Here is a 16117-nt window from a genome sequence, read left to right on the forward strand (position 1 = left end):
GAAATTACTTCAGATAAAGCATAAATCTCAACTATTCTTTAAGATTAGTTTTTTGTATGAGGCATTGTTGCTCCTTGTGGCTATAAAAGAACCCTGTTTTCATTTAAAGCGTTTACGAGCAATATTTTTCAAAGAGAAAAGGACTTATTGTTTGATTTGGCAAATGCATGTTTAGTGAATCGCCTCAGTTAAAGTCTCCCATGCAGAGACGGCAACCGCCCCTAACAAGCCAGTTATTAACGAGGAGTTCTTGAAGTTCGGGCATATACAAGTATAAATACATATCATGACTGGACAATAATACAGTTATAAGCATCTACAGTAAAAAAGCAAAACATTAGGATGACAGTGTTAAATGTTACACCGATTCCAGCACCTTAATCTCTGGATGGAGCAGGGTTGAGTGTTTCAGAGGTGGAGAGAGAGAGAGTCTCGGAGGTGGAGTCCTCTAACGCTCCTGCTGTTTCCCTCCTACAGATGAAGCTGCTCAACCTGTACATCAAGAGGGCCCAGACCTCCACCAGCAACAGCAGCAGCTCCTCCGACATCTCGTCCTACTAACACTAACATCACCTTCGTTTCAGTTTTCATTCCAACAGCCAATACAAACAGGATCATGATTATCTAGATTTTCATCATCTTCTCATCCAACTTTTCCAAATTCTTCCCATTTCATTCCGTCAGCCGTTGATGAAGCTGAAGTCGTCTTCGTGGCTCCAGTTTCTGGACCATCTTCTTGAAAGCGTAGCCAGTTTTTGGGAGAAAAGTTGGCAGCTTTGATAAAGAACCAGGCCCCCCTTTCTCTTTCACACTAACGCTAGCGTCATGAGCCTTAAAACGTTATCTTCCTTCGATGTACGGTGGAACCAAGGTGATCGTAGAAACCATTCTTTCCTCTCCTCATTTCACCATCTTCTTTGTCAATCGGATCTGAAGTGATCCTGAGAAATATTTAATGTTACTTTAGCACCGAGACCATCTCCTCTAACTTATAAGAGGTGAAATCGTGAAAGAGTTTTTGTTTTTCCCTCCTCTTATTGCAGGAGGAAACCTGTGGCTATCAGTATTTTTATTCATTTTTAGTACCTTTAATCCACTTCTTTGAACTATTTTTTTGCTTTGACACATCAAACCTTATTGTATATTGAATGTAAAGAGCTTTGAATGGATCTTACCTGTATATCTCCTTCCTGAACTACTGCCTCATTGTACCCGGTGGATCAATCTTAAAAGGTGTTGGGATGTTTTCCAATTTGACAAGTGCAAAGAAAGTGTTAAAAAATGGCACTATAGTCTTTAAAAGGCTAAATTCAAGAAGATGATTAATATGTCAAAAATAATGAGCTTTGATTTAGAAATTCGACACCTGTTGATGAGTAAAATAGTAGGAGAATGTAACTTTCCTGCTGTGGCACTTATTAATAGAATAGCAATATGTGTAAGCGTTAAATAAAAATGTGAAATCCAAGTTCATGTTAGTTTACATTAAATGATCATTTGGCTGGCCAATGATTTTAAGCACTACAATGATTTTATTATTTTGGGCCCAACTACCAGCAGAAGTAGATAGATCAGTGTTATTTAAAGAAAAACAAATCTTAATAAGGACTTAATTTGTTCTGTGTGACACCTATCAGTTAAATTCCCTTTTAAAAATCTATAATAGATAGACTACACTTTATAATGTTTTAATTAAACTACTAGATGTTTTACACAGGGTTTAACACTACGTGTGAACAGGGTAAACATATCACCAGCTGATTACTGACATTACTGCTATAAATTAGAGACAAACTTTAGGAGAAATCTACGGACACAAATAGACAAAGTGTGGAAAAATAAATGTTTTTCTTTCCACTAGTCTGAAAGAAGACCTGTTATGGAAGATAAAGAGCACAAAATTCCTAGATTTTTATGTCCAAACTATCGCCTGAAGCGTATATCATACTCTACACTTTTTGGAAATATTTGTAAACAGAAAGCAGAATAAATTATTTGATAAATGTTAATATTTGAAGAAAAGAGTCAGCTTTAATCTTCTGAAGAAGTAAAATCATAAATAGTTGCCTTGCCTTAAAAAACTATAATAGATAATACACTTTTAGTAATTAGTATTTCATAAATCTACCTGGATTGAAAAGTGTACTTGATGTTTTTGCACAGACTTTATGTAATATATTTACAAATTATTCCTCCGATCTCTTGTATATTGGCTTTGACAACAGCTGAAAGATGAATAATTTTTATGTTAAAGTCGAGTATGATTTGAATCATAACTTGCGTAATTTAAAGTCTTAACAAGCTGTAGGAGAGGAAAGTTTTAGTTAGCAACTGTCGTTGAACACACACATTGTCCAGAACTATTAGTTTATAATATTAATATTATATTACGTATATTAAATAATGTTAAGTTTATCGCTAATGAAATATCTTAATTAAAGTGGGTCTATTTATTTATTTTTTGAACAACAAACATCTGATTCTATTCATGAACAAACGAGATAAATGTATGGTTATTCTTCATACACACATAACTTTTTTTAATTATGTATGTAGGCCACAAATACAAGTCTCATTTATTAGAATTATTACACTTTAAATCGCAAATATTTGACAGAAAAATGACTCTTACGTATTGTCCTCAAATGTTTGCCTTTCCGTTTACCCTGAGATTTAAAAAGCTGACTTTTATTCGCGTTGTGACATCATTTCAATTCATAAAATTGGAAATAGTTAAATAAAACATTGTAGTTGTCATGCAAAGTGTTACTGGTAAGATAGTTGGGACCAAACACAGTCACACAATCTCCTCATCAACAAATAGGACAGCTGTTTTCATGTAAAGAAAAGTAGTTTTTAAATTAGTTGAATCAGCAAAAAGAAATATCCAGTAATTGGCTATTGGACAACATTTTTAATTTACATTTATTTGATTGATTGAAAAGGATTATTTAACCAATAAGTGTCACATGGAACTACTTTGTCATCTATACTGTATATATTTAAAATCATACGGTGAATTTGTAGTAACTCAGCTGAGAAATAACAATTAAGGATTATTAGAAAAATTAAGTAAAACCACTAAAAGACAGCGGTGATGTTTTTCTCTGCCGTCTGTGACGCTAAAGGCCCAGTTGGGTCTAAACTGGGAGTTTATTGGTTTAGATGTCTGCTGTCTTACAGGCTACACTACTGTGATTTGTTGAGTTTCATTCCAAAAATACTGTAATATATATGTATGTTATATATTACTCTTAAAAAGGTCAAGATCAAAGTTTCAAAAATAGTATAACTGTTTACAATGTATTCTTGTTTTAAAGAGATGGTTTAGCAGTTTGAGGAAGACACTCCTCTGCATCAGTTGTTCCTAAATTGAATGTAAGTCACTTGGACCTTTTCAAAATGTGAAATATTTTACCTAAATCTGACCGAGAGACTGACAATCTGAATGATTAGATGCTTCTAAAAGCTAATTGATGAATTGTGAAAAGTGCCAGCGTTACGAGAAAAAGAAACGAGAATGAAAGAGATCTTTGGACATTAGCAATAAACTCTGAGATTTTCACGTCGAAGCACTGTAAATTTACATTTATGTGTTCCTCCTTTGAGACGTTCTCGCTGGTCAATGTACAGAAGTGTCTTTTTTTTTTATTTTAAAGTGCACCTATGATGAAATGTTACCGCTGCTTATTATAACACTAACAAACGCGCCTAATAACTCCAGTGTGTGTACTGTATCTCAGCAGGAAGGTGCAGTTACGATGATGGAGAACGAGACTTAATGACTGAACACTGAAATCTTTAAAATCCTCTGACCGGTTGAACCTTTCCTGGTGCTAAACTCCACCAGTCTGGCGCACAAGGGAAGTTAAAACAAACGCTACAGAGGTAGTTTAAGTCATGTTAAAGGAATACTTTGGAAAAGACGATATAAGATTAGAAGATTGAAACCACTCTCGTCGTGTTTGTACGGTAAATATAAAGCTGCCGCCTGTTAGCTTAGCATAGCATAAAGACTGAACACAGACAGCCTGGTTCCAGATAATTTGATTAATCACGAAGTTGTTAGTTTTTTGCACCACTAAAGTACATTTGTCTTGTACATTGTCTTGTAGAATGTAGTTAACAACCTTAACGTTATGAAACTACTTCAATTCTTTAACTGTGAATACACAGAAAACCTACTGTGTGTATACTCTGTAACGCTGCAACAAATGATTGTTTTCATTATCAACAGGTGTAGTAATTATTTTCTTTATTTATCTAGTGGTTGTTTATTGTACAACATTTTAGAAAATAATGAAAAAGGAACTTCACATTCAGATTTGTCTGACCAAAAGTCAGCAAACCCAAATATAGAAAACTCTGAAAACTAGCAAATATTAACATTTGTGAAGCTGGTTCCAACTTAAAAATGACGTTTAGCCAATCAAAATTGACTAAAAGTCATTTTCTGTCAAATAACTAATCAACTAAGTTTCTGTGTGCCAGTATAGAAATACTGAGAAGCATTTACTGAATGTTTGTATACTACTTATGAATGCTAAATACATTTAAAGGTGTTACAGATAAAAAACAAACCAGGCTAGCTGTTTCCAGTCTTTATGCTAAGCTAAGCTACGCGGCTTGTAGCGTCAGATTTACCGTACAGACACGAGAGCAGTATCAATCAGCAAAATAGCAAATAAACATAGATCCCAAAATGTTGAAACTAGTCTTTAATGAGACATGTAGACCCTGAGAGTGAAGAATGCTGTTACTGAAGATGTCCAGGCCTTATTTTATCTCTTCAAACTCAATGCTCGGACTGTTAAATGTACTGTACCAGTGCCCGTTGTCAGTTGTTCTCAGCGCGTGAGAATTTGGCAACTTGAAGAGCTTTAAACTCTGCACTGAATGTTGAAGTCCTCCGCAGCATGTCGTCCAGTGATCCAGTGTTAGCCTGCTGCAGTTTAGGCCTCCGAAAGTCATTTCCCTTTACTCTTTTGTACAGTGTGATTTAAAACTACCACTTTTAAACTACGGAGAACGGAAGCTGCCAAAAGCCAAAATAATAATAAGTAAATAAATGACTTGAAAAATAAATTAAAATTCCACTAAATATAACAAAAACAATATTAAAAATAAATGTAGGCATAATTAATTGATTCAAAATAAATAAAAGCAAGAAAAGAAATGCATTTAAAAAATTCATATTAAAAAAAAATTGAAAAAAATAGAAACTTAAATATAAAACTAAATAAATTATTGTTATAAAAACTTAAATAAATAAATAAAAGAGCATATTAAAACAGAAATATCAATTTGTCACATTTGATCAATTTATGTTTTTTTTAATATATTTTCTGGTATATTTAATGACATATTTATTCATTTATCGAGTCATTTATCCATTCGTTTTATTTTGGCAGCTTCTGTCCTACGTACTTAACTACGTCCGCATGCGTACTTTAAAGGAATCTTTGTCAGATGTAGACAAAAAGCAACCGAGCAAAAACACCAAACTTAAAACCATACGTTTGATTTCCTGGATGTGTGCCTTTGGGTACATATCTCTAACACACGTACTAACACGCTGCTTCTTAAGAACGGTGGACTTCATACACTAATGTAAGAAGAGATGCAGTGCTGTAAATAAGCTTTGTGGTGAAATGGCAATATTTTCCACAATGCATGGCTCCCGTTTTATTTCATGCTACACAATATATATTTATGTTTTATTTCCCTGTGTATGACTGTATATATTTACATGTTTGGTTCTCTTTCACCTGTGATAGACTTTGCAGAACTTGAAATAAACTAATCAGACTTGTTGTCTTTGTCATTTCTTTTATACAACTTTATCCATTTCTTTTCCTGTCCTCTGTCTTTTATTTAGTTTATCTTTTTCCATGGTGGATGTTTTTTAGTGAAGTGAATTCAAGTGCTTCTGCACATTTTAGTCCAATGCAAGTATTTAGTAATGAAGCCAACCTTTCAGTCAGTGGACATTAGTCAGGGGATTTAAAAACATGTATTGGATGCATAAACATTTTAATATTAATATTAATTACTTATGATTAATTCCTTATATTTCCTTCCCTTCCGGTGTGTTTATTTCCATTATTTTTTCTGATTGCTTCAATTTTTTTGCGATGTGTTGTCAGTGATGGAAAGTAACTAAATATATTTAAGTACTGTACCTGAGTGCAATTTGGAGGGTATTTGTACTTTTCATTTCTAGTATTTCTCAAATTGACAGCCTTAGGTACTAGTTATCTTTCAGTTACAAACAACATTAAAGATTTAACATCTAGTTCACTATATTTTTGGTCTGACTTTGTGACTAAAAAAGATACAATTATCAAATCTTCCACGCAAAAAAATTCAAAGATTTGAGAAAATAAATACATATTTGAGTATCAGACCTAAGTTTCATCTTTGTCTTCTCTCCCATTATCATCTGATGGTCCTTCAAAATGTATCTGGTGACCCTTTGGGTGGGCCCAACCCCTAGGTTGGGAAGCACTGGACTAAACTAACTATCTAAAGTAGTTCAAAGTAGTTGTAGTCCGCTACAACAGTAAAATGCTGCTCTAACATTGATGCATCCTAATAAAATATCCACCACTGTATGTTGTATCTGTGGAGCTTATTTTGTATTTGGAGTTTGGAAACTACACCTTTGAAACAGCATTTCCCAGGTGTCCATGCGTTAAAAAGCACAGGTGTTCTTTATGTGGTGTAATCATTAACACAGGGACAGTCTTTTGTTTTCCCGGCTGAAGGTTTAGTGACTTAAATCCTTTAATACAGTCTTCTGTTCTCCAAAGATGCCGGGCTGGAAGGTAAATTGGGGATTTCCTTCAATATTTGAATCTCATATGTAGTTTAAATATAGTTATTTCACATGTTGTCAACTTGTTAATATCAGAATTGTATTTTCAGCAACCATGTGGGTGAAATCTTTGATTGAAGTAAGTGTAGAAAGTAAAATCATTGTCGTGGAGAATTTAGATGGAAGATGAAAGGATGGAAACCACCACCAGATGGCACTCTTAACATTGTCTTTCTCTACTGCTGTGAAACCACTACTTTATTTCCATTTATTGATGAATTATTAAACTGATCAGTTCTGTTTAAATGTGTCACTTTGAGGTATTTATTACAGGTTCACTAGAAGATTTTGAATATTAGTTTAATAGTTTAATTTAACATTTGAATCTCTGGTCTTGATGTTTTTTTTTAGCTCAAAGCTATTAAATTAAATGCTGGTATACGTGCAGTTTAGTGTCCCAAATGCCCCATACAATGTCCTACGTGCAGTTTAGTGTCCCAAATTACCCATAAAATATCCTTAACTATGAATCTGAAATGCTTCCTTTGCTTGAAGACACTTTGCTGCTGTGGAGATCGAACCTGTGACTCTCTTCTGTTACAGGACGAGTACATCGTGAAGTCCTTTTGTGAGTTTCCCCCCCAACGAACCACAGACAGGGACAGCTCAGCTCAGGGTTTCAGGGACTTTTCAGCTCAGGAGGTCGACTGCTGGCAGGTAAAGATAATCATAAACCTCAGAATACTGTTATTTTCCCTTTTCAAGACATTTAACTTAATTAATTAATAGGAAATAGCTCAGGTTCTCTAAATGTCCTGTAACAACAAAAGGGTGTTTTTGCTCAAAGATCCAAACAAGAAGAATTTCCATACTAGAAATATTATTTGATTTCGATCCATTGAGGTAAGGTGTCGTAAATCACACTTGGGCAGCTCTAAAGCACGCTTTAATTGAAATTATTCACGTATTTAAAAAGGTAGCGCGGCTGTCACACTGCAGCCTCTATCAATGGGTAAGACAATCTAAAATATAGAAATCTACATCTCTACTTACAGCCTGGAATATTTAACCTAAACTGCCTTCGTCTGGAAGACAATTCATGCTCTTACAAAATGTTATTTCAATTAAATATCTTCAGAACAAATTTTTTTACAAGTTATATTTTTGCTATTAACTGAAACTCAGTTGCCAGTTTATTGTAGCTAATAAACCTACACTAAAACTAGTCCAACAAAAACTAGTAATCCTGCTTCATGAAGCTTATAATGTTCACTCTGTATTGATTCAACTGTGGGATCATTTTGTAGGATGTGCTGCTGTTGTACAGAGAGGTGTTTCTGTTATTTAGTCTACCCTCATTAATATGAATTGGTATATTTTACAAGCTTATCTGAACAGTAGCTAAAGTGAAGTAAGACGTATTTAAAGTATAGGATACTCTATCACCTTTAACATGACCGTAAGACGGAGTAGAAAAATTAAAGCCACCAGCCAGATTTTGGCAGATTCAAGTCATTAAGAAAAAAACTCAGGTGCAGCAGATGTTTGCATGAGACACCGGTGGATATATTGGGAAACAGGTGAACATTTGGAGACACAGGTGAGGAGTTGAATGTTGAACGTGTGAAGATGACATCCCTGCAGAGCTCGACTCATCTGATCGGCCATTTTGGTGATCACAGATGAACGATCTGCAGGCCCACGCTGTTTGCTTTACGAGCTCCCCTCCAACATTGTATAAATCTTTAAACACATCCCTTGGATCACTAGCATCTAATGGGGTCTTTCATTTGTTGATCAAAGCGGGGCGTGTGGATGAGTTTTCCCCGTCGTCAGACCTTGAAATGGCTTTGCTACCGTCTCTCAGCGGTGGCCCTGTGTTGTTGCAGAGGCCTGCCTGTTTAATCTGTATGCACACGCTGTTGAAAATTAATTTCATTAAAAGGCCTTCTATTTGCACACACACCCCCTCTCTCCACCTCTACCTCCACCCGTGCAGCTCCTCCTGTTTAAAGGCCCTCATAGTGTGTGATTAGCGCGCGTTTCCCCAACCTGGCTGGGAGTGGCGGTTAGGTCGGGAGGTCGCGCAAATGAAAGAGAACAACTTCATTGTGAGATGACTGGCCCATAAATCATCGGCCGTTTTCTATAAATCACGGCAGATGGCAGGGAGCGAGCCGAGGCTCATGGGAGCTCGTTGCGGCCCCTGTGCATGATAGGAAGGGCTGGGCTTAGCTGTGGCGGAGGCTGGCAGAAGCGCAGGGTCACTTCCAGTTTGCGGATGCGGAAGACGTGAGGTGTGGTGGAGGCCTGGCCGACGCGCTCCCCTCCCCCAATCCCTGCAGCTCTGCCCGGCCTCACCTGATGAGATTCAGACCCCGGAGGTCCGTGCAGAACCTCTCCATGCTGCCCTCCATTTAACAGGTCTAATCTGCCTGCTTAATATGGAGACAACTTCATCCCCCCCTCGTCCCCGGGCTGCGCTGAGACCTGTCAGGTTGACACTAAGTGTCCGCCCAGGAGGGGAGATCTGCCAGGCCCACTCACACACCTTCATTATTCATCATGATTATTTAACAGAACAGGACTCTCCCGCACTGCAGTCCAGCTCTGCTGCAACACACTGAGTCTCTTCAATGTGTTATCGCTACCTTTTTATATGTGACTTAGTTTCTTCTGCTACTATAACTCGAAGAGGAATTAATGTGTTTTTAAAAAGCAGCCAGTACAGTTTAAGATGCAGAATAAATGCAAAAAGCTCCAGAGATGTGTCTCCGTCTTTACATTTTAAGATTAGAGAGCCTGTCCTAATGTGAAAACAACTTATTTCAACCTTTTAGTTTCCAGGATAGAGAGAGATCTATTTCCATCTTGGGTTTGAATATTTCACTTTACTGTAAACATCCATTATCTTCAATGAAGAGCTCGAACAAGACAATAAACAACACACATGATACCGTCAAACAATGTGGAATAAGATGATTTTAACAGCCTATAAGCAGTGTACCGATTGCATCTCATAAATACATAATTAAATGGCAAAAATGGTGCCACACTAAGCACAGAAGTATAACCAGAAAAATAATCCTGTATACTATTGTATATACTTGTAGTATGTAAAATGACTCTCTATATTAATTACTCTTTCTCAGAGGACATAGTTTCTCTCCAACATTTAAACCCAAGTGTGTATTCCTGTCGGTTATCAGTAGAGTTGTTCTTCTTGGTGGCAGTAGAGGGAGCTTCAGAGCTGCTGAAGCCCTGACGGCAACAGTGAGACAAAACTACCTCCTTCTACCTGTTAAAGTGTCACTTTACAGGCCTTTTTAAAGCCAGTCATTGGTTGTTTGTTGTTGTTGAACTGGTCTTATCAACGATCTCTAAAACACAGATTCAGGCAGCCAGGGTTTCCAACCTCTAGGGTGGGGCTTTCCATATCATTAGCATAATGCTACGTAAAAACGAGAGGTATCAGAGGCAAAGCCAGGTGTAGCTACAAATTGGTATTTTGCAAGCTAAGTTCACTATTTTTAAATCGATGGAAGAGATGTGTTTTTACAGTGTGTATATATATATATATATATATATATATATATATATATATATATATGGAATCAAAGGGATTCGCTGCAAAGCTTTCGCCTCCTCTCTGAACCGAACACGGCGAGAGACTCAAACATGTATGGCTGAACCTCTCCAATGTTTTTCATTTTCTCAATGAGGGAGAAAGAGTAGATGTGCTTCCAGCCCCTCTTTTATGTAGGAAAACTATGTTAAACAAAGTATTTTTAGTTTAAAACTTGTCAAGAGGAGGAAAAACGTTTTTATATGTAGATAATATAAACAGTTGTTGACCTTAAGTTCCACTTACTTGCTTATTCTGGAGCTTTTGACCACACTCAATCTTCATCAGAAGCTGAAGTTTGCTCAGTTGCTCAGTCAGTAAAACATGTTTTTTTTAGGACTTTTAGCATATGTGTGCTTAAAAGTTGAGCTTGCTGGCTCGTCTCCAGTCAAGGGCGGCTGGCTTGTTTGCTGTGGGGCTTTTGACTGTATCACAAAGACTTTCAACACACACTTGAACCGTCAAGCTCAACATTTCAAGCCAAAGTGCTCAGAATGATGATACAAGATGCAGGACAGTTGACAAAACATGATCCGTCAATTAAGACTGTTTGGTTCAGTCGAAAGCTCCAGAACAAGTAAGTAACTGGACCTTGATTGAAGACTGTTTTATCCGCTCAGTTGTGGACATTTGCTTTAAAATGTCACGTCAACAGCATGATGTTGATCCAGTTTAAAATTCAGTAATGTCAACATGCTACACAGCTACCCAGATGTGTGTCTCAGCACAGGAAGCATTAGGCTGATCATTGTCTTATTTATTTAAGGGGGAATAAAAGATTGCTTCCCTCAAGAAATATCGGATTTATGGGGTTTTCTTGTCTGCGAACCTACATGACCTCGGGGTCATCAGAGACCTCTGTCTGTCCTGATTGGTCGGTGTACACACGTTCAGATTAAATCCCACTTACACCATGATAATGAGAGTAAACATTTGCACCTTTTCATTAATATTCAGATGACTTTTGGATCATTTTGCACTTTATTTTTGTAAACTTTGGAATCTCCACTAGATTTAATTTAAAAAAAAAAAGTTTGTCTGCATAGATAGCGTTCAGAGCTGATGATTTCTTTACCTGTAGCATGGCATTGATCCAGCCGGACTCAGTCACCAGTTAGTACATGTGTGTCCCCGTCTGAAGCCTCTCTATGTTGTTTGGGTTTGAAGTTCTCAGAGAAACAGACACTCGGCTGCTCTGTTGTGAATCGGGGTTAACGGGGAATTCGTGTATTCCTCTGGTGCGCTGCACTTAAAAGCAGCACAGCCCCATTAGCCGCTGCTGCCCTCTTTTTACTCTGTGCTCTTTATTTTCTTTTCCCCACTGTGCTGGATCTTTTTTTTTTTTACGTCCAGCTGGCTTCTCAACCAGAAGCTCCCAGTCCCTGCGAGACCCGTTCAAACATAAAAAGAAAGATGGAGGCAAAAGTCCTCGGCTAATGAACATCACTCGGCTCTGATGGTTCAAGGGTCCATGTGGGCTCGACTGCAGGTCTGAGAGGGCTTTTCTTTTATAGACGAGCAGCCTCTTCATTCATGTTTTCCGCTGCTGTTTGAACCCAGAGTGATATACAGTCTGTGGTTTAGTCATTACAAACTCACGCTGTGAAGCCAAATATTGTTTAAACTACGACAAGTACAGCTTAAACCATTCCTCAATTAGTCGACTGACAGAAAACTAAATTACATCATGAAAATAATCAGTTCAAAATGAGCTCCAGCTCAACCAACAACAGTAAAATCCTGCTTTTACTTTAATACGTGAGTAATAATAATCTAATGATCGAATATATAATGATATATTTAACTGAACATTTTCAATGCATTGCAATTCAGCTTTTTCAATGTCGCTTGTTAAATGTTTTTGGCGTTTTTTTTCGACGTATTTGACAGTATGGTATTAGTACTTTTATTGGAGTAAAGGATCTAAAGACTTCCTCCACTGCTGTAGGAAACAAGGATGCAACAAAATGTAGACATCAGAGTATTTTTTTAGTGGCTCTTGTCCTGAACTGTCTGTCTCCTCTGTCATCATGTCTGCGGGGGGCCAAGGGCACAGGCAGCTTTTCAAGGTGGACGCTCCCTCTAACAAGCGGACGCCGGGCCTCTGTCAAACCCCCACCCCGACATCTCTGCAGCCCAAACACAGGCATTAATGCAAATTATGGTCTGATAATTTAATAAGTTTGCCGGCTTGATCTGTCCTTTTTATTACAATTATCATCAGGCAGGGGGTTGCGTTCCATCATCGGGAAATAAACACCATCGATCATCCTTGTAATGATTAGCCGCTGACAGGCCAAGCTACGCTTTGCATAAATGGACTGTAATGCAGAGCAGAAGAGGAGAGCTGGGGCGTTAGATGTTTTCTGTAAACTTTGGCTTCACGTTGGGGTTATTAACTGTGCTGATAATCACAGCAAGACTCCCTTTATGCTCTGGAGAGGCGGCGTGGTTCGCAGCCAGCAGAGGAGAGACATTTCTTAAAGGATTACGTCAGGGGAGGCTGACTCAAGCTCAAAACTCAGAGCCAAGACATGCAGCCAGGGCCTGTTAAGTCTTTCCAGAAAAAAGGCTGGAAGGTGCCAGAGCCATACACAGAGCTGGCACCGGGCGCTGCCTCAGCATCAGGGCCTAATTGCAGTGGAAAATGATGCTGCATTTCCCGCCTGTTGAACCAGCTTGTAAAGACCCCCCCTCTACCCCTCCTCGTCCAGAGAGAAAAGGTTGATTTATAAACTGAGTTTTAAATATGTCTGTCTGTGTTCTCTTTGTGTACTCAAAGCCCTCCAGCACAAAAAGACGACTTTCTGAAGAACGTGTATCAACTTTCTTCACTCTGATTACTCCTCTGACGTGTCTTAGAGGAGAGAATCATGTATTTATGAATTAAAATGTTCATATCTCTGATTTCACAGGCTATGAAATAATAGTGCTCGCTCCCTGCTAATGCCTTGTCTTTGCCAATGATACAGAAGGAGGAGGGGAGTTAAAAAATTGAGACACAAACACTCGCGGAGCAGCCGGCCTTTGCACACAGAGCTGCTTTGTTCTCTTTGCTTTTTCTTTTGAGCTTTGAAACGGCGAGCAGAAATGAACTCCCCTCCAGGAGAACGTGTTTTCTTTGCCTGACCACAACGGGATACCATCCTCAAAAACACGACTTGTCAAGATCTTTTTCTGGAAAAAAAAGAAATGTTCACACGGCGCCGTAACACTGTCGACCTTTTGTGCCAGATCAAAGATGGCTGCTCCTTAGGTTCAGGTGTACCTGAGTGACGGTTAACACGGGAGCTGTGGAGGTTGTTGCTGGAGGAAAACCCACATCTCACCTTCCCACTGGAGCTCTTACTGCCTCTTGTGTGCAATGTCAATATTTGATGCCTCAGTTGGAAGCAGTGGGGTGTTTGAAATCACCAAAATATGTGAAACAGACAAGTTGACATCTTAATAGCATTATTAAAGCACTGTTTGAGTCAGTACTCTCAAACTAACTCTCCAATGCTGCAATGTTTACTGTGACTTTCTGAAAGTATTGAAAGTAACTAAGTACATTTACATTTAAGGTGCTTTCTGCTACCCCATACTGTACTTCTACTCCACTACCTTCATCTGAAAGCTGCAGTTACTTTGCAGATTCAGATTAATATTACAAAACTTAAACTACCCAAATAAATGTTTCTTTACTGAAACTAACTCCTCGTTTGTTTAATTCAGAAACCAAAAAAGAGACTGCAGTTTCACCAGAAGAAGTTGTTGATATGATTCATGTTCGGTCAGTTATTAAGACGAGGACAGCTTCAGATAACAAACTGTGACTAGAAATGGATCTTTCTAATCAGAATCCTCCAGCCGTCAGCAGACACCTGCTGCATGACACCGGGACTGTCCCAGCATACGTTTAGTGGCGCGAATCCTCCGAGAAGGTGGACCGGGTGAGGAGGAGGAGGAGAGGGCAGAGCGATGGGGGGGTTTTAATGAGGACCTCCATCCTCAAACCTCTAGAGAGCGCAGACCTGGAGGACCCAGCGAGCAGCGAGGTGGCAGCGCTGACCTCCCTCAGCTGAAACCCTCACTCCTCTTCCTCCCCTTCAAGCATTTATACTTCAGTTTGATAGTCCAGAGCTCAACTTCCTGTTGAGTATCTACAAAGGTGACGCAACTCTTTGATCTTCTTTTGTCACTTTTACCAAACATCTGTCCAGTGGAAAATGACTAATATCAAGAAGAAGAAAAAACAATATACTTTTGTTAAAGCACCTGAAAATAAGTTATAGTAAATGGTATAATAAAAACATCTTTAGGCATAAATTTAAGAGTTTAATTTGAAAGCAGAGACACAATTTTTTAGCATTTCTGTTGTTTACTCGGCCTGTGTTTGCAGGGTGTTTGACGAGAGCCTAATCTATTATGACATATATTACATGTTCATTATGTAACTTTTTTAATCTAACACATGTAACTTTTTATAGTACTAGCAGTGTGCGAAACTTGTACATTGTGGTACCTTTCAGTGGGGAAAACCTTTTTATGGAATTCTCCCCAATTTGGCATGTGTGCAAAAGCTTATAACAGAAGAACTGTAAGGCCAAAATGCATGTAAAAGGGTTCATTGGAAAGCTAATATCTTCTAGCTTCTGACCTGTGCTTGATTAGCATGTGGCTAAAACACTTAATGTCACTAAAACACTGCTTGGGGTAGAGATGTTTGTTTTAATAACTTTAAAATCCTGAAAAAGATTTTACATTCAGAGATTCCATGGCCCTGATATGTCATATTTGAATAACAATAACTAGGACATGCTTCATGCCAGGCATATGCAAATCACCACACACCTTTTCCATATTTTCACCAACACCTGTGTCAAATTACAGACCTCAAGGACTAACCTTATGGGAGCTAAGCAGCTTTTAGTTTGGGGAGTCTCTGGAAAGACGCTATAAATTATAGAATGTGTATAAAAGAGGTTAAAGGTTAAAAGCGCGTTTATCCTGTTCTTAAATGGCCACCGATTCAAAACCTTCCTCTTCCAAAATGTCCTTGAGCAAGAGACTGAACCTCCCCCTGTACAGGAGCTTCAGGTCCGTGTGAATGTGACTGGATACCTCTTCACTGAGGTGATTACAAGTAGATGACAGTCAAGGCTCTGCTTGCATGAGATATCACACGTACTGACCACAATTGTTTTTTAAAAGCTCTCAGCGTTGTTTTTTACCGTGATGAGCCGGTAATATCACAAAGTCCCTCAAACAGATGGCATGTTGTTGGAAAACAGATGTTATTTTGCATAGGAACATATCATGAATATGCATGCTGTATTAGTTCATGACACTGAAGGCCTTGCTGATGATTGGACTGTTGAACAAAAAGCCTTAAACTGTAGCACGACTGGAAGGGTTGATGTCAGCCATTTCTTTAAAGTCTAATATTGTTTGTCCTGATCTCTACTAGGTACATGCAGTACAATATGAAAGTATTAATACTAGAGCAGAATGTATCCTCTTAAGCACGTTTGTTTTTCATCATCAATTAGATTATTTTCTCTATTAATCGTTTAGTTTATAAAATGTTCCATTTAAGTTTCTCTATGTCTTTAAATGTCTTATTTAGTTTGACCAACATTCACAACCCCCTCAAGATAAATTATATACATTTTTTACAATTATATTAAACTAAT

The 16117-nt window shown here is 38.0% G+C and overlaps 1 protein-coding gene across 22 annotated transcripts in view; it reads left to right on the plus strand.

Annotated features, from left to right (window-relative positions):
• Positions 1-4343, plus strand: part of LOC116044841 (CLIP-associating protein 1-B-like) — a 50986-nt gene extending 46643 nt beyond the window's left edge. For all 22 annotated transcript variants that reach the window (XM_031292366.2, XM_031292371.2, XM_031292375.2 and 19 more), the window contains one exon: positions 478-4343. In XM_031292366.2, coding sequence (XP_031148226.1) covers positions 478-561 — 84 coding nt within the window. In that variant the 3' untranslated portion in view covers positions 562-4343. The remainder of the gene's footprint in view (positions 1-477) is intronic.
• The last annotated feature ends 11774 nt before the right edge of the window (positions 4344-16117 follow it).

This window comes from Sander lucioperca, chromosome 24 (assembly GCF_008315115.2).
Source record: "Sander lucioperca isolate FBNREF2018 chromosome 24, SLUC_FBN_1.2, whole genome shotgun sequence".
NCBI classification, from domain to species: Eukaryota; Metazoa; Chordata; class Actinopteri; order Perciformes; family Percidae; genus Sander; species Sander lucioperca.